This window comes from Uranotaenia lowii, chromosome 1, assembly GCF_029784155.1.
Source record: "Uranotaenia lowii strain MFRU-FL chromosome 1, ASM2978415v1, whole genome shotgun sequence".
Taxonomy (NCBI): domain Eukaryota; kingdom Metazoa; phylum Arthropoda; class Insecta; order Diptera; family Culicidae; genus Uranotaenia; species Uranotaenia lowii.
The window spans coordinates 156,648,357-156,667,209 of record NC_073691.1 but is presented as its reverse complement, the minus strand read 5'-3'; the positions used below and the strand labels follow the sequence as shown (position 1 = coordinate 156,667,209).

Here is an 18,853-nt window from a genome sequence, read left to right as displayed (position 1 = left end):
ATTAGGAGTCAAGTGCTTGGAGCGCCACACAGTGGCCAATCCGAGAACTTTTTCTTGAAATCTTCACGACTTCGCATCGAAAATCAATAATTTCATAACGAATGACACACTTCTGCCCACCATAAATCAACTAGGATTCTTTGTCTTGAATGTAACTTGCAAATGAAACCAAAAGAAAGCGAAAAAAATTTATCATGTTTGAGTTATAGGGTTGTGAATTTTACCAGTCATTTTGACTGGTCACGGTCCGAGTGTCCATGACGAAATTTTTCTCGCTTACTAAAAGAGCTAGTGAATTAAAAAATACACAGTTTTGTAGAGATTCAAAATTCATGAAAAGTCGTATTTTTTGCGAATTTTTAAAGCGAAGTATGCAAAAGATATTCAACAAACAAAGTGTCCAACCAGTCATTTTGACTGGTGCGGTTTTTCTAGTGTTAAGTATAAACTTGTGAATTCAAAAAATCAAGTTTTTGGATTTATATACAAGTGAATCGATTTGAATTGTTTAATATTTATACAAACAAATTACAAGCTTCGTTTTATTAATCAAGAAACATTCTAGATTAACTTAATGCTACGTATTTTACTATAGTGATCAGACTTCGGAACTCAACTGAAGGATCTGCCATCAGGATGACGAAGTGCCATTTCGCGTGTCAAATCACGCAGCCCGCAGAATGAGCCACATTATTTTGAGATATAGGAGAATGTAGTAAAAAGGTTGATGTGTTGAATTTTACACTGATTTTAAAATGAAATGATTTCCGATCAGGAACCGATCTCTTATCTTGGTTCTGGCCTCTAAACTTCGATCCTATTTCGAATTTTAATTTTGTTTTTTTTTTTTAATTTTGATCCACTGACAACAAATACTGATGATGGATTTTAATGGATCTCAAACCTGATTAGAATGCTAGATCCTGATCCCAGATGCTGCAGTTGGTGTTTGATCTTGAATCTTCATTTTGGTCCTGAACCTGAGCCCTGGATCCTTATCTTGGAGCCTATGACCGGATTATGATTCCTACTGGTCTGGTTCTAAAGACACTTCACGAGTCGGAAGGATTTGGAAGTTGTGGAAGTTGCAAGACAAGGGCACCGTAACGGCTAGTTTTGAGAGGATTGCTAGATCCTCAATGTGTCTTCGAGGTTATAAAATTTCCTCTAAGCAGCCTTGGACAGTCAAGATATAGTCTGAGAGTTTTCTCTACAAGGCAAAAAGCTTTTGCATCGCACGACCAGCACTTATTTTAAAAAAAAAAACCTAGCAGAAGATATCTGCCTGCTAAATTTCTCGATTTCAATTTTCTATTCTTATTTAAACGCCACATACCTATCTGTTGTTTAAAAAAACGAAAAAATACGTTGTATAATTGTGAGCAAATATACTTTTTTGAAGTACACACAGAGTTTTCAGAACCTAATGGATTGGTTCATTCAAAACATAATAATTCAAATGTAATAACAGGATAATCGAAAACATCAAAAACATATTTCCATTAACATAATCGATGTACCACGCTTAATCAACAATAGAGCTCATTTTAGGTCATTTTTGTAATATATATTTTTTCTAAGCTTTGATTGCTTTCCGTAATTAGGTTTACTTCAATAGCTTCAGAAATATAATCGAAAATCAATCCATTTGATCCCGATAACCAGAGTTTGAACCAAAAAAAAATGTGCACAACTCCCATTGATGGATGTGTGGTCGTTAAAAATTATGCAACTTCATTCACCGTTGATGTATCGCTTTTTAATCGGGCTTTGCGCACCCAATACCCAGGAACATATGCTTTACGGGCGTAATCTGTTTTTCAACCATCGATTTTCCGCAAACTCCAGCCCCCTGAAATGGGCTAAATTGATGTGACATAAATGCATATATGCATTTTTCATTTTCATGAGTAATAAAATCCTCGAACCTGAGCCACAGAGCAGCAGTTCAAAAGGGTGTTTTCCCGGGGCCGTTAGTAATCGGCAAATTTATGGCCCCGCTTTTGACTCGGTTGGTTCAATTGGTTGTTGTGGCCGAGGTGCCTACTTCACGCAAATCGCGGCCTTCCCGGTTCCTGGCCACGCACCAGGAGGAATCTGAAACCCTGGCTACCTTTTTCGGAAAACCGCAAACCTACTGTCTGACCGACTTGGTACCTACACTTCAAGAGACGAAAAATCAGTTCGAAATCTATAACGGAATAAATTAACTGGGCAGAATCTAATTTCAGGCGTGAAATTCAACCTCCGACTGTGACTTTCTACGGTGTCCTTTGACTCCGGAGGGTTGGTGGTGGAGTTCGTTGGACTGTCGCTCAGTACCGAGAAAAGTTCCGGGAGGGCAACGATGCGAGGCTATCCAAACCATCAGGAACGGGACCTTTTTGTATGCCCTCGTGACTACTTGGTACAGGGCTGGACTTGGTATTCCGCAGAGGAACATTTTTTTTCATCTTGGGCTTACTCATTCCCACACCAACAAATCATTCTCTACTCCAATAATGAACTTCCTTTGAGGTGGAATAAACGGCATAAGATTCTATGCCGGACCGGCACTAACAAGTTTTCTCATCGCTGACCTAATAATAAATAATAATGAATGATTTTTGATGTAGTGGTCCTGCATCATTTTTCTTGGGAGCTTGAATCTTCATCTCAGTAGTGCTTTCAAAATAATAGCATCTTTGGTACAGTACACTTTTCAGCGCATTTTCAAATTCTTGTGTAGAATTGGACTTGAGAATGAAAAGACAAACGCGTGATGGATTCAAATAACGAGTCATTTTAAAGACGAATTTCACGAAGAGAAGTTCGGTTTGTGGCTGTCTTGTAGAAACGAATGAAAATATTCCGGTCAGTTTCGTCATCGAGGTTTTCACCTGGTCCGGATCTCAACGGCCTCATGGAAGGAACGACGTTCCTCATCCTTGACTGTTTTCTTCCTGTATTGTTTGCCTGAAAAAAAAAAAACCGTCGAAATAAGCGAAGAATGAAATTATTGTTTTTTTTATTTTCACGAGGAATAAAAAAATAAAGAACTTCTTACCTTTACTGATCTCGCTTCGGAAACCGAATAGCAAATCGACGACTTTTGCTCAAAGATGGAGGACGAAAATATAATTTCCAGCGTTGTTAATCAGTTTTTCATCTTCATTCGACGTGCTGCTAGCTGAGGAGCAAAACTGTTGCCATGGGCCAGTATTGTGGTGTTGCAAATATTGCGGGTGCGAAAAATGTCGTTGACGTTCTCCCCCGGAAATTAACCTCTGGGTAAGCTGTTTATGAGAACCGTTGATTTACTTATAAGAATTTACGCAATTGTAGCACAACACGCTCAAAAAAAATTGATCCGAAGGGATTTTAAAACATCCACTTCAACTTAACGTGAAGTTCATGTGTTAGTTAGATGGAATCAATGTTGATACTACAAGGCGCACGAAGATTCGATGGGATGCTTCAAAAGCTTAGTTTACGTGAGAAATCCTGTAGAAATAATTTCTAAATTAATTTGCGTGTATTGTACAAACCCCTGAGAGAGGCAGCGGGATGATTATAAGTTTTCGAGTAAAAAAATACAAACTCCTGAGAGGAGCAGTATCAGAAATCTAATAAATGGAATTTACAAATTCGAAAATCAATGTGAAAGTGAACTGAAAGTTTGACTTTGAGGATGGAAATTGGAAATATTGAGAATGGAAATTATGATAAGCCAAAAAGGGCTATACAATTTGAGATTGGATAAAATGGTGTGCAGAAAAATGCCATGGGCATAAACGAGAACAAAAAATGGAATTTGAAAAAAAAAAGAAATGCAAATAGATGTTAGGAAAAGGGAGTAGAAAAAATTGAGAAGCGTGAAATGAAATTAAGAGAATATTGAAACATTGAGTGTTATAAAAAATGAAGGAAATAAAATTTGGATAGAAAAAATAGAGAAGAAACTGAATATGTGATAAAGAATTGTGATTGAGAGAAGAAAATGGAAAATATAGAACTGTAAATACAGAAGACATTGAGCACGAAAACAGGGAACATAAAAATTGGGAAGATGGAGCTATATTTAGTAGGGGAGAGTGGGGTATCATGGCTCACTTTTTTTTTGCATCATAACTTCTTTATTATAAAAGAAAAAAAGATAAAAATAAATGGGATGAACTTTTTCTAAATTTTTTAAGTATCATTAGGCATTTTTGATAATTTTTTAAATACATGAATTTCTCAGGTTCTGACTGTTTTAAAAAAAGTATTTTTTTGGGTTTTGAAAATCTGTGGGGAATCGTGGGCCACCAAAACCAAATTGACTAGATAACGGGCAAAGTTTATGAGTTGACTAAGAACTGGAATTTCATAATTCATTTAGTTATTTTAAAGCAATTTCAGATGAGGAAATAAAAAAGAGAGTTGTGTATGATCGAATAGATCCTAATTGGCTTGTGATATAGCTCAGTTAGCAAGTCAGTTGCTATCTGAGCCGATGTCCGTGAGTTCGAGCTGAAGAGTAAACATCGGTCACAGTTGTACCGGATAAGTTTTTCAATGACTTGTCCGCCAACTTCATCGTTGATATAAGTAGCGAATGACATAAAATTGTTAAAACGACTATAATCGAAACAAAAAAAAATTAGATCCTAATTCCTGACTTGCGAACGGCAAAATTCCTTATACAGGATTTTTGTTCGTCTCTATCGCATTGGAAAAAAATGGACAAAATATTTTTCATTACTCTTCATTTGGCATAAGAAAACTTTGCAGATAGGAAAAACGTATTTTAAGTTCTGAATGTGTATAAAAACACCAAAATATAGGTGACCCAAGATACCGCACAAAATGTGGCCCACGATTCCCCACAAGCTATCTTGGTTTTGCTGTAAACAAGAGAATTTACATAAGGCTATGATCATTTAGTATCCGGGCAGTTTCAAACCTCTGTATTTTAAAAACTCTTGATTCGATCGAAAAACTTTCTATGTAGGAAATGAAAATGTTATTATGATTTTTAATGTAAAAATATAAAAAAAAATAATTTATCGTTGATGACAAGAAATACTCTTACTTTATGATAAAATATAATTTTTATCTTTGCACACTTTTTTCAGCCATGTATTGATCTATTATTTTTACCACAGAAGCTGAACCTTTTCAAAATCATGATATTTTACACAAATTCATCTGTAAAAACCAATTGGAATCTGGTTGGAACCTTTTCATGAGTAGGCATCTCGAAGAATATGACCTCTTAAATTCGGGTTTAACATAAACTTCTTGGTCCATCATAACACATCTGTCACATTCCGTAAAACCAGGTTGCACAGATTGCGATCCATGGAACTGCTAATTTTTAGTTAATTCCAGGGTGTTTACTTGACAGATTTACTGCATAGTTAAGAGGTCTGCATTCAGTTGTCCCCAATAACCATAAATTTGTTCCTATAGTTGAGATCAAGGGTTCCACTCCGATGCTTGGTTTGAATTTCGTAAGCATCCTAGAGTGGCTTCTTATACTTCTCAACCATCTGGACCAAAAAAAATTCAGAAAAAAATAAACAGTTCATGAGTTTTCAAGTCAAAAATAATGAATTTCCGAGGCGAAAAATGCGTAAAAGGAGCAAATTTGTGGAAAATTATTTTTACTATGGCTTTTTGCACCGTAAATATCTCAAACACACGTTAACGTAAAATTGTGAAAAAAATAGGCAAGATAGTCCGTTTCATAACCAACACAACGCTGCTAAAGTTTTGCATATCCGAGCTTTAGTAACCTAACTATCACCGAAATGAAGTGCCCGGATACTAAATGATCATAGCCTTAAACGAAAATCTCTCTCCAGCGGTCAGAGAAACTCGCTCTAAAGCTCTGCACTTGAAATACAAAGTCGCGGATCGTGAGATGAGTATTTCTGTACCTCCTGGAACCGACATAGAAGAGCTCATAAAAACAAATACCCTTTCCAAATAGTTATTCTTCTTCCTTCCAATCCTATCCTCACGATCCTCTGAATCCCCTCCTAAAAGTTACAACATGCTAAAACCTTTCCTACAAAGTTTCTGTTTACTCCTACCGATCCCATCCTTTTTTTTTCCTGTGACTCCCCTCCTAAAAGTTATGAAAATATACCCTTTCCGCTCTTTTTTCCTTCCAATCCGTTCCTGATCATCCTTTGACTCCCCTCCTAAAAGTAAACCATTATCATCGTGTTGTGTCCCTGTGAACGTGGACGTGGACGTGAGGATCGTGGACTGCTGCTTCTAGTATCTGCTATTAGAGCGTGTCGATAGTTTGTTTTTGTCTCTATTAGATTGTGTGGTTCTTTTAACTTTATTTGCGTAGTTTAAGACTCCTTTTTATATTGTATAGAGAAAATGATAAACAAACAGAATTGTAATACAGAAAATGTGCTCATATCAATACTATTTTTGAAGGTTTTTTATATATACAATGGTTGATAATACCAACAACACCCCTTCAAATTTAGGCTTGCCCGGAATAGTTCTCAAATCGGCTATTTTTTCAGGTAAAATCTCCATAGCTTGCGTTAACAGCCAAAGTATGTGTGCTCGTAAACTTGCTAAACTAGATGAGTTACGTGATCTATTAAGAATCTCTAATGTTGATATTTTTTGCGTTAGCGAAACGTGGCTCAAAGGCAGTATTGATGACGATTTAATTTCAATTGATGGTTATAATATTTTTAGAAATGATCGAGTTGGCAGACTAGGCGGAGGCGTTGTCATATACGTGAAAAAGAATTTACGAGCATCTGTTGTATTAAAATCAACGGATGCTGATAGCCAAGCAACCACGGAGTACTTACTTCTCAACATTATTTCAGGCTGTGAAAAGTTTTTGGTAGGAGAATTCTATAACCCCCCTAATATTGATTGTTCAGACTTATTAAACAGCATTTTTTCTGATTATTCTTCAAAATATCAAAAAATCTATCTGCTCGGCGATTTCAACACAAATCTCCTGGACAATCAGTCAGTTAGAACTAAGAATTTCATAGATGCCTTAACGTCGAATAATGCTTCTAGTTTAGGAAACCAACCCACATTTTTTCATATCAATGAATGTTCGCAACTTGACCTCATATTAACTTCAGATTATTCAAGTATTCTCAGTTTCAATCAAATTGATTTCCCTGTATTATCTAATCATGACTGTTACGGGCGAATAGACCCACTGTGTTTCCTAATCAGATCAAAACAAACGGGTAAAAAACGCAGAGTTGCACGAGGTCGACATGTCAGTACTATGGGCGCTGACATTTTGAAAGAGAAAAGTCATTCGTATTCGAGAACTGGTTTGCTGAAGTTCATGTTAAATACGATTTCGCAAATGTTTAGTTGAATTGCTTATAGTTTGAAGGAAACAGAATTCAATAAACAATCTGTAAGTTGCTTCATGCCTTAATTGAATTATATAAAAATTTGTATCTTACCTGGTTAGATCGAGTCAACAGATCCTGTCCACGTTCCGTTAGAAGATATTTTAATACTTACCATTGTACTTACCGTGAGTGAAAAATGCTGAAAATTTAGAAAGATGAAATTAAAAATGTTTATACTTACCAGGATTCAAATACTCTAAATTGTAAAAGCTATCGTAGGAGAATAATTGGAAAACCATAAGGAACTAATAATGTAAGTCGGTTAAATTAACTTCACAAAACGTGTAATTAAATAAATCTATTTTGTAGCTTTGAGTTACCCCACAGTAAACTTCAAGGATTGGTTTTATTTGGCGGAAAATATCGAAGAAAACATTCTCAAAGATTATTAGCGACGATGGCTGAAGGATACACTTACCCGTGTTGTGATAACGGTGAAGATTTTGATTCGAGCATTCAATGCGTTAAATGCCATGAATGGTTCCATTTCTGCTGTGTGAACGTTGACGACGATGTTGAAGGAACCATATGGTATTGCTCTGGATGTGTAGCCGAAGATCCTTCCCTATTGGAGTCATTCGGAACCGATGGTCGAACTCAAATACGTCGTCAACCGCATAGAGCGGTTAAAAATAAAGATAGAGGTAGTAAATCTAAAATCGGTAAGTCAGAAACAAAAAACGCGAACGTACGTAGAGCCACAAAAATAGTTAGGAGCACTCCGAAAGAGACAGAGGCTCGTAGTAAGGGACAAAATGATGTTGTTATTAGTAAGTCAGGTACTAATGTTCTGTCAGGCGCTCGAGATGCGTCCCCAGGCGGTAGAATTTCCGTTACTAAACAAAATAGTGTTTGCCAATCTCGTATCAATGGAAGTGTTGTGTCATCGAGGAAGTCAGTTCGCGAAACAGCACTTAAGGAATTAGCACGAATGCGAGAAGTGAGTTTGATGCGGATGAAGGAGGATGAAATGGAACGTAAGCTTTTGAAGCATGAGTTAAAAAGGATCCAACGTGAAAGAGAGGAGCTGGAACAACAACACGTACAAGAACGGTTGGTTGAAGGTTCGATTCTGGATGGCGATGATTTCGAAGAAGATGATTTTCGCGAGAAGGTGGATAGCTGGCAGGTTGGAGACCCGGTTGAGATGCAACAAAAGCAAGGCTCTACGGTTCCAAATGCAGAACGTCACAAATCGGCGGATTGGAAGAATTCTACATTAAGAAACGGGGAATCGGATTCAACCAGTGTTGACAGTTTTGTAGAAGGATACGAATGCAGTTCAAAAGTTCATACTAGCCCAAATCCGACGCGCTCTCAAATTGCTTCGAGACAAGTTTACCCAAAAACTTTACCAAAATTCTCCGGTCGACCTCAGGACTGGCCAACGTTCATCAGCGCTTACGAACAAGCCAATCGGTCTTGTGGGTTTAATCACGCAGAAAACTTAGTGAGGCTACAGGAAGCATTAGAGGGTCGAGCAAAGGATCTAGTGAGGAATAGGCTGTTACTTCCCGAAAACGTCCCAAGTATTATCGAGAAGCTCCGCAAGAGGTTCGGTAATCCGGAGGTTTTATCGACAATGCTGACAGATCGTGTATTGCAACTCGTTGGGCCTGATTCAGAGAACTTGGAATCAGTTATTGAATTTGGAAGTGCAATTGAAGAGTTCACGCAACACCTAAAAGCATCGAACCTGACTGATCATTTGAAAAATCCAAATTTGATGCATCGATTAGTTAACAAATTGCCTTCCTGTTATGCAATGCAGTGGGTGGAATTTAAGCGAACTAAAAGATCGATAACTCTTGAGACATTTGGCGAATTTATGGAGGAGCTCGTGGACAAAGCATTGGAGGCAACGTTCGAAAAGGTCGCCATGGAAGAATCATCAAAATCGAAACGTCGAACTGCTGTGAAAGGATATGTTCATGCGACTGATGCTGAAATTCAAACATCTAGCTGCAACTGCAATAAAAATGAAGAGTTCTCGAGACAATCTGATGCTGTTCAAAGTTTCCAGTCGAGCCGAACAGAAAGAATCTGTTCTGTTTGCAAAAATCCAGGACATTATGGCAGAAACTGTAATCAACTAAAAAACCAGAATGTTGAAGATAGATGGAGAACAGTACAACGGCTGCAATTGTGTCCACTATGCATATACGACCACGGAAACAAAGAATGTTCGTCGAGACGAAAATGTGGTTTCAACCAGTGCAACAAAAGGCATCATGCAGTGCTTCATTGGGAAGAGAATCCAGGTCCATCATACGTCACCGCAAGCTGTAACAATCAGAAGCAATGTGATCAATCGGTTTTGTTTCGGATGATACCTATCACGCTGTACAACAAGTCTATTAAGGTTGATACTTTGGCTCTTATCGACGAGGGTTCATCGGTTACACTGATCGAAAGTGGACTAGCAGGACAATTAGAGGCGTCTGGTGAACGAGAACCGTTAGAAATGAGCTGGACGAATGGGATGAGTACGACAGAGGATCAGTCAATGAAATTGTATCTAGAAATTGCAGGATTAGGAATGGAAGACCGTTTGAATTTGATCGATGCAAGGACGGTCAAAAAACTTGACCTACCGAAACAGCAGCTGGAATTTACGAACATCGCTTCTCAATATACACATTTACATGGTATCGATATAAAGGGATACGGAATGAGCGCACCGAAAGTACTTCTTGGAATCAACAACGTACATTTAATAGCTCCTTTAGATTCGAGAGTCGGAAAACCAGGTGAACCGGTTGCGATCAAGTGTAAGCTTGGATGGACGCTCTACGGTCCACGTCCAGGAGTAGTAGCTACTGTACATTTTATTGGGCATCACCGATGCAATTGTGTCGAATGTGGCAAGTCAGACCGTAATATGAACGCCGCGTTGAAAGAATATTTTCAGCTCGAAGACGTTGGAATCACACCCATTAGACTCGAATCGAAGGAAGATCGTCGAGCTCGGGAAATTCTCGAAAGGACCACCAGACGTGTAGGAGAAAGATTTGAATCGGGGTTGCTGTGGATCGAAGACGACGTCGAGTTTCCCGAAAGTTATCAAATGGCGCTGAAACGGTCACTTAGCTTGGATAAACGCATTGCACGATGTCCAGAGATTCGAGAAAACATTTTGAAACAACTTGAAGAATACGTCACGAAGGGTTATGCCCATATTATCACGGATCAAGAATTATTAGAAACGCCAAAGGAGAAAACGTGGTATTTACCTTTGAATTTCGTTATTAACCCAAAAAAACCGGGGAAAGTCAGGCTCGTGTGGGATGCCGCTGCCAGGGCGAATGGTGTTTCCCTAAACGACAAGCTGCTCAAAGGTCCAGACATGACATCATCGTTGCCAGCGGTGATAAATGCATTTAGGGAACGACCGATTGCCTTTGGAGGAGATATCAAGGAAATGTTTCACCAAATAAGAGTACGCCGTGAAGATCGCCAAACACAACGCTTCCTTTTTAATGTAAATTCTAACGACAAACCTACGATATTCGTGATGGATGTGGTTATATTTGGAGCTAGTTGTTCACCGTGCATTTCACAATTTGTGAAAAATCTTAACGCCCAGGAACATAAGTTTACGTACCCAGCAGCTTCACAAGCTATAGTACATAAACATTTTGTCGACGATTACTTCGACAGTGCCGATACTATAGAGGAAGCAATCCAGCGAGCGTTGGAGGTGAAGAAAGTCCATGCTGCCGGTGGATTTGAAATTCGAAACTGGGTCAGCAATTCGGATGAGGTGCTGCAAATGCTTGATGTCATACCATGCGAGACAGGGGATTTCATTCAAGTCAATAAGAGTTCTGAAGTTGAACGGGTTCTAGGTATACGCTGGGATTCAAAAGGAGATAAATTTGTATTCTCGACGGATATGCGGTCAGATCTAGAACCTTATATGCTTGGAGAAGCATGGCCAACGAAGCGAATTGCTTTACGATGTATAATGAGCTTATTTGACCCAAAGCAGTTTCTAGCGCCATTGCTCATTCATGGTCGCATACTGATGCAAGACGTCTGGCGAAGCGGGATTGGTTGGGACGATAAACTCTCAGAAACAAACTACCAAGGTTGGGTACGATGGATCAAACTTTTCCCATTGATTGAGTCGGTGTCTATACCACGCTGCTATCTTGGACAGTTTGGTTCAACAGCCTACCAGTCAGTTGAACTCCACGTATTTACTGATGCCGGAGAAGATGCATATGGATGTGTGGCGTTTTTTAGATTTGTTATGGACACGAAAGTTCACTGTTCGTTTGTTGAGGCCAAGGCAAAGGTGTCGCCGTTACAACATCTCTCAATTCCTCGAAAGGAATTGCAGTCAGCGACCTTAGGAGCACGACTAGCAAAGTCTATAAGCGAAACACATTCGTTTAGGATCAACAAGACAATATTGTGGACTGACTCAAAGGCCGTTTACTCTTGGGTTAGATCAGAACGAAGAAAGTATAAGGAGTTTGTAGCCCATCGTGTTGGCCAAATACTGGCTGTCTCGAACCCAGAAGACTGGCGCTGGGTTCCTTCTAAACAGAATGCTGCGGATGACCTTACGAAATGGGGCAAAACAACCGAGATTTGTTCAGAAAGCCGTTGGTTTCGGGGTCCAGATTTTCTGTATTTGTCAGAGGAATATTGGCCGGCACAAAATCAAACAACAATAGACGTCGAAGAGGAGTTTCGAGCTCACATATTATTCCATCATGTGAAGCTACCCGATGGTCTTAGAGTAGAGCACATTTCAAAATGGAATGTCTTAGTCAGGATGGTAGCCACTATGTATCGATTTATCTCAAACATGAAACGTCATGCGAAAAAACAACCGATTGAACCACTTTTTGAAAATACTACTTTACCAGTAGTACCACTTCGCCAGGAGGAATATTTGATGGCGGAAAACTGTCTTTGGCGTCTAGCACAATATGACGAGTATATCGATGAAGTTACCATACTTACTCAAAACCAATCATCACCGAAGGAGCTACACAAATCAATAGAAAGGACCAGCAAACTCTACAACAAATCACCTGTGTTGGACGAATTTGGCGTTATACGGATGGAGGGAAGAACCATGAGAGCAGAATTCAGCAGTTTTGATTCTAGATATCCAATAATATTGCCTGGAAAACACATTGTAACTCGAAAACTAGTAGAAAACTATCATCAACGTTGCGGACACGGTAGTCGAGAAACCGTGGTCAACGAGATCAGACAACGATTCTGCGTCGAAAACTTACGAGCGTTGGTGAAGAAGGTGACTCAGGATTGTACCTGGTGTAGAATGCAGAAGGCGAAACCATGTGTACCTCGGATGGCAGCCTTACCAAAACAACGCATGGCGATAGGCGCTGAACCATTCTCGTATGTTGGTCTAGATTATTTTGGTCCACTAGAAGTATCAGTAGGAAGGCGTAGAGAAAAGCGATGGGTTGCGTTGTTCACTTGCATGACTACGCGAGCAGTACACCTTGAAGTGGCATACAATTTGACTACAGAATCTTGCAAAATGGCAATTAGGAGGTTCGTGAAAAGGAGGCGGAGTCCCATCGAAATATTTACAGATAATGGGACGAACTTTGTGGGAGCGAACAGAGAATTGCAGAGTCAAATTAAGAAAATTAACAATTTGTGTGCTGATACTTTCACTAGTGGTAAAACGCGTTGGACATTCAATCCTCCCTCTGCGCCTCATATGGGTGGCGTGTGGGAGCGAATGGTTCGATCCGTGAAGGAGGCGTTAAAGATATTCGTTGATGGAACGAGATTATCAGATGAAATTCTTCTCACAGCATTGATTGAAGCAGAGGATTTAATAAATTCCAGGCCTCTTACTTATGTTTCAACAAACTTAAACGAAGATCCAGAAGCCCTCACTCCCAATCATTTTTTGAAAGGGATTTCAGCAGAGTGTCTACCTCCAAGGAATGAAATTGAGAATGCGGATGCTTTGCGAAGCAGATACAGTCGTGCACAGTTACTTGCTGATGAAATGTGGAGTCGGTGGCAACGGGAATATCTTCCAACTTTGAATAAACGGTCCAAATGGTATGGCGAAACCCGAAATTTAAACCCTGGAGATTTGGTGTTTGCTTTAGAGGACAATCAAAGACAACGTGGGATTGTGGTGGATGTACTAACTGGCAAGGATGGTAGAACACGGACAGCGGTGGTACGAACTTCTAAGGGAACCAAAATGAGACCAGTGGCAAAATTGGCAGTATTGGAGATGGATAGTAGTAAACCTGATCGCGATTCCAATAGCTCCTAGGTTTACGTCGGGGGGGATGTTACGGGCGAATAGACCCACTGTGTTTCCTAATCAGATCAAAACAAACGGGTAAAAAACGCAGAGTTGCACGAGGTCGACATGTCAGTACTATGGGCGCTGACATTTTGAAAGAGAAAAGTCATTCGTATTCGAGAACTGGTTTGCTGAAGTTCATGTTAAATACGATTTCGCAAATGTTTAGTTGAATTGCTTATAGTTTGAAGGAAACAGAATTCAATAAACAATCTGTAAGTTGCTTCATGCCTTAATTGAATTATATAAAAATTTGTATCTTACCTGGTTAGATCGAGTCAACAGATCCTGTCCACGTTCCGTTAGAAGATATTTTAATACTTACCATTGTACTTACCGTGAGTGAAAAATGCTGAAAATTTAGAAAGATGAAATTAAAAATGTTTATACTTACCAGGATTCAAATACTCTAAATTGTAAAAGCTATCGTAGGAGAATAATTGGAAAACCATAAGGAACTAATAATGTAAGTCGGTTAAATTAACTTCACAAAACGTGTAATTAAATAAATCTATTTTGTAGCTTTGAGTTACCCCACAGTAAACTTCAAGGATTGGTTTTATTTGGCGGAAAATATCGAAGAAAACAATGACCTTATTTTCGCTTCTTTAAATATTGATAAAGAAACAACAAACGAAGTTCGTACCTTCAGAGACTACAATAAAATTAATATACCACTTTTGAATAGGGAACTTAATGCTATTGATTGGAGTCCGTTTCACAGTGTTGATGATACAAATATTTTAACAGAATATCTCAATCTAACATTAAAAAATTTATTTGAAATATGTGTTCCCTTAAGAAAATGTTCATCCGTAAGAGGTCACAACCCTTGGTTTGATGCAACCATAGCCAAAGCTATGATCGACAGAAATTTAGCTTTCAGTCAATGGAAATCATCTCGCAGGAATGAGCATTTTACACGTTTCAAATTGGTTCGCAGTAGAGCCAATACAATTGTACAAGCTGCAAAGAAAAGATATTTCAATAGATTCCTTGATCCAAAACTACCGTCCAAACTTCTGTGGCAGCGTTTAAAAACATCTAAAGTTAGCAAAGTAGGTGAACAACCTTTGAATAATTTTACAGCTGACGATATAAATGATACTTTTCTGAAATCATTTACTTGCAATACAACAATTGACTTGACGAGTCTACAATCTAGTTGGAACTCTTTTTCTTTTACTCCGATTCAAGAAACTATTGTAAGTCTGTCCGAAATCGATTCAAACGCTGTTGGTTTAGATTAAATTCCTCTAAAATTTATCAAAAAAATCATCCCTAGCATAATTCAACCACTAACTTATTTGTTCAACAAAATAATTACAACGAACAAATATCCAAAAAGTTGGAAAACATCCAAAATTCTTCCTATTAGGAAAAAGTCAACTTACAATACTATTGAGAACTTGCGACCAATTAGCATTCTAAGCGGGTTATCGAAGGTGTTCGAAAAATTTTTAAAGAAGCAAATCAGCAGTTACTTGATGGAAAACAAACTAGTTAGAGATTTTCAATCTGGATACCGTCAAAACCATAGCACCAAAACTGCAATGATTAGTGTGTTTGATGAGATAAGTGTTGAACTTGATAAATCCCATTCAGTTATTCTGATTTTATTAGACTTTTCCAAAGCTTTCGATTGCATAAGCCATAGTGTTTTGCTTAAAAAACTTTCCAATAATTTCGGCTTTTCAATCAGATCATATTTATCCAATCGATTTCAGTCAGTGTTCAATAATCAACAGTACTCTACTTTCTCACCAATCACATCAGGGGTACCTCAAGGTTCTATTCTGGGTTCGATTCTCTTTACGATGTATATAAATGATTTACCAAATGTTCTTAAATACTGCAAAATCCACATTTTCGCAGATGACGTTCAATTGGTCTATGCGAAATGCCCTTCGTTTAAATGCTAGTAAAACACAAGCCTTGATATTGAACCGCAGTAATTTATCAAATATATCACTATCAATAAATAATACTCCCACATCCAATCTGTACCCCAAGCTATCAGTTTAGGCTTCAAAATACAGTCAAATTTTAATTGGGATGCTCATGTTATGCAGCAATGTGGTAAAGTTTATGCTTCTCTAAAATCACTTAATTTAAAAGCTAATTTAGCTACTGGAACTCTCTACCTAATTCACTCACTCTAGAAAAATCGAAAACATCCTTCAAAAATAAATTGATTGAGCACTTTAATTTAAGTTCGTAAATTTCACTCTTCAAATTTTTTTTCTTTTCATTAAAAAATTTATTATTACCACACGTCATGAAGACATCAGAATCACATTTAGTTCTTCAAAAAACAAAATGTAACAATTAAAAAAAATTTCATTCTTACGTTACTGAATAAAGTCAAATAAATAAATAATAAGCTATGATTTGCAAAATTGTTGCGTTCGTGTGACTTATTGATTTTTAATCAAAAATTATTTTGTCAAGTTAGGCCGGAACAAATTTCAAATCCTTCTTTTGTCACTCGGAGTTGGAACATCGCAAGGGGGGGACAATAAAAAATAATGTGAAAAACAAATAAATTGGAATAAATTGCACGAAAGCTTGTATGCAACAAAGTTGCATAGAATATCATTGCACAAAACCTAAAAAACAAGTAATTTTTTATCGAAAAATTCAATAAAATCAAGAATACAAAAGTTGAAATAACTTCCATCTTCCAAAATTTGTTTTTTTCGCTTTGTAATCTTTTGGATTCTTGATTTTTTTTTTCGAAATTTACATAAAATACTTCAAACTTTATTTATTCCCCCCCCCTCGGGTTTTTGAAAATTTCGAAGGGGGGGGGGGGGGGGGGGGTGACAAAAGCAGAAATTGATATTTGTTCCAGCCTTAATGTTTGGACGAATGAAATTTAATTGTTGACAAATGCGTGTTGCAAAACAATCATATTCGAGCATATGGAAACGAGATTTACAAGGTGTCTCTTTGATTTACACTTTGTTGCAATTGTTGTTGGTAATCTCAATTATAAAAAAAATTATATAAAAAGAATTGATGTATGTTCGAAAGATGTTTTTACACCAACATGTTGGAAAAGGATGGTTAAACCTGAAAAAAGTTTTTAGGTGAAATTTAAGCCAATCCGTCATGCTGGCTAAAATATTTTACGGCATCGAAAAATTAGTGGATTTTATAGATTTTGAATGAAAATGAAAAACATTTCAATACAAGCTTATGATGTGAAAAATTATATCATCATTATTTTGTATCATTAAAAGATATCTCGATTACGTGTTATAAAATTAAAAATTGTATCACTGTTGTAATGTTTTAGTGTGGCATTTAACCCCGTTGTTGCATGATGCTCCGTTTGACGGTAATAGATTTAATTTGTTTCCTGTGTGAGATTTTAATTCTTCTTTCCCCCCCCCCCCCCCCACCTCCCCTTCTTAAGTTCCAAAAATCACGAAGGGGGAATACGTAAAGTTTGAAGTATTATATGTGAATTTAAAAAAAAAAATCAAATATCCGAAGATTACAACACCAAAAAACAAATTGTGGCAGCTAAGAGTTATTTCACCTTTGTATCCTTGATTTAAGTTGATTTTTCGCTGAAAAATTACTTGATTTATAGGTTTTGTGCAATGATAAAGTATGCAATTTTGTTGCACGCCAGCTTTCGTGCAAGTTTTTCCAAATTTATTTGATTTTCGCATTATTTTTTTTTCATTAAATTCAATGAAATTATGATTTCAAAGTAGTCGAAGATTCCTTTGAATTCAGCTACAGTATTTGAAAGACCCAAATACTAGTATTTCACTAGCTACTTGCTAGCATCCGTCGAATCCAGCCGAGCATTCGAGGGTTATTTTTACCTACAAATTATTCAGAGCTACCTAGCTTGGGCAATTTAAGGGAGGGAAATGATACACTTTCTCCAGTCGATAACCCACTGAGGATGCTAGCAAGTAGCTAGTGAAATATTAGTATTTGGGTCTTTCAAATACTGCAGCTGAATTCAAAGGAATCTTCGACTACTTTGAAATCGTAGATTCATTCAGCTAAGAGGTTCCTTCAAACCTTTGATTATTAGTGTCAATGAAATTGAACTAACTTGTTCCAGTGATATTTTTCAAAAAGGTGTTGGAGTATGAGGAACAAAAAACAGAATGAAAACAATTAGAAATAGGGTATTACTATGTTGAGAACAGAAAATTTAAGGTGACATGAATTCTTATGTGGACTGCGTTTGCATATTTTATAAGTCAAAATCGATTATGAGAAAGTTTGTAGTTTTCAAGTGGCCACGACTTTTTTCGTGTACCGTGAATTGGGGGAACTTTGATCGACATGAAATTTTTGCAGATAGGTAATCATCATCAATTAAGACTGAAGTTGAAATAACTGAGAACTGTTTTCTACGTTTGAAGGCTTACAATTTTTTTTTGCAAATAGGCTTAATTTGGTTTGTAGTTGGATTTTTTTATATTACTTGAAATGTAGTTTGAATGTTTTAAAATATCTGTTTTTTCGAAGACTCACAAACAAACACCTCTCCTGATAGAATGATAGCATTAAGGGGGGGGTAGGGTCTAACGGGTATAAAAAAAACACCATTTTCACGATTTTTTTTCTAGAGCTATCGTTCAAACAAACGTATTCAAATTTTTTGCATTATACAAAGCATTGTTAAAAGAACATTTAGTAATTTTTTCGTAGAAAAATACTGAGAAATGAGCCGGTGACGGAGCACTTTCATCCTCGAAAGTGCTCCGTCACCGGCTCATTTTTCAATATTTTTCTACGAAAAAATTACTAAATGTTCTTTTTAAAAACAGGATTTGCGGTGGACACTGTATCTCAGCACAGAATCATCTGAAGCCAAAAAATCAGTGCGAAATATTTTTAATAGATGTTTTTCTGGACCCCAACGTTTTTATTTAACTTAAAAAATTTTTTATGAATTTTTGTGGCTGTTTGAAGTAAAAACTACGATTTTTCACGAAAAAATCCGCCATTTTTGACCTGTAAAACCTCCCCAAAGTAAAAAAAAAACAAAAAAGAAAAACGTTGGGGTCTGGTATTTTATGTGTAGAAAATATGTTCCAAATTTGAAAATAATCGGATAAGTAGTTTTCAAATGACGATGTCCACGGACTTTAAAAATGTGCTTTCG

General features: G+C 37.3%; 1 protein-coding gene across 1 annotated transcript; it reads left to right on the top strand.

Moving 5' to 3' along the window:
* The first annotated feature begins 8,319 nt into the window (after positions 1-8,319).
* On the top strand, positions 8,320-13,677 carry LOC129738063 (uncharacterized). Its single transcript, XM_055729244.1, has one exon. The coding sequence runs from the start codon at positions 8,320-8,322 to the stop codon at positions 13,675-13,677; it is 5,358 nt and encodes a 1,785-aa protein (XP_055585219.1).
* The last annotated feature ends 5,176 nt before the right edge of the window (positions 13,678-18,853 follow it).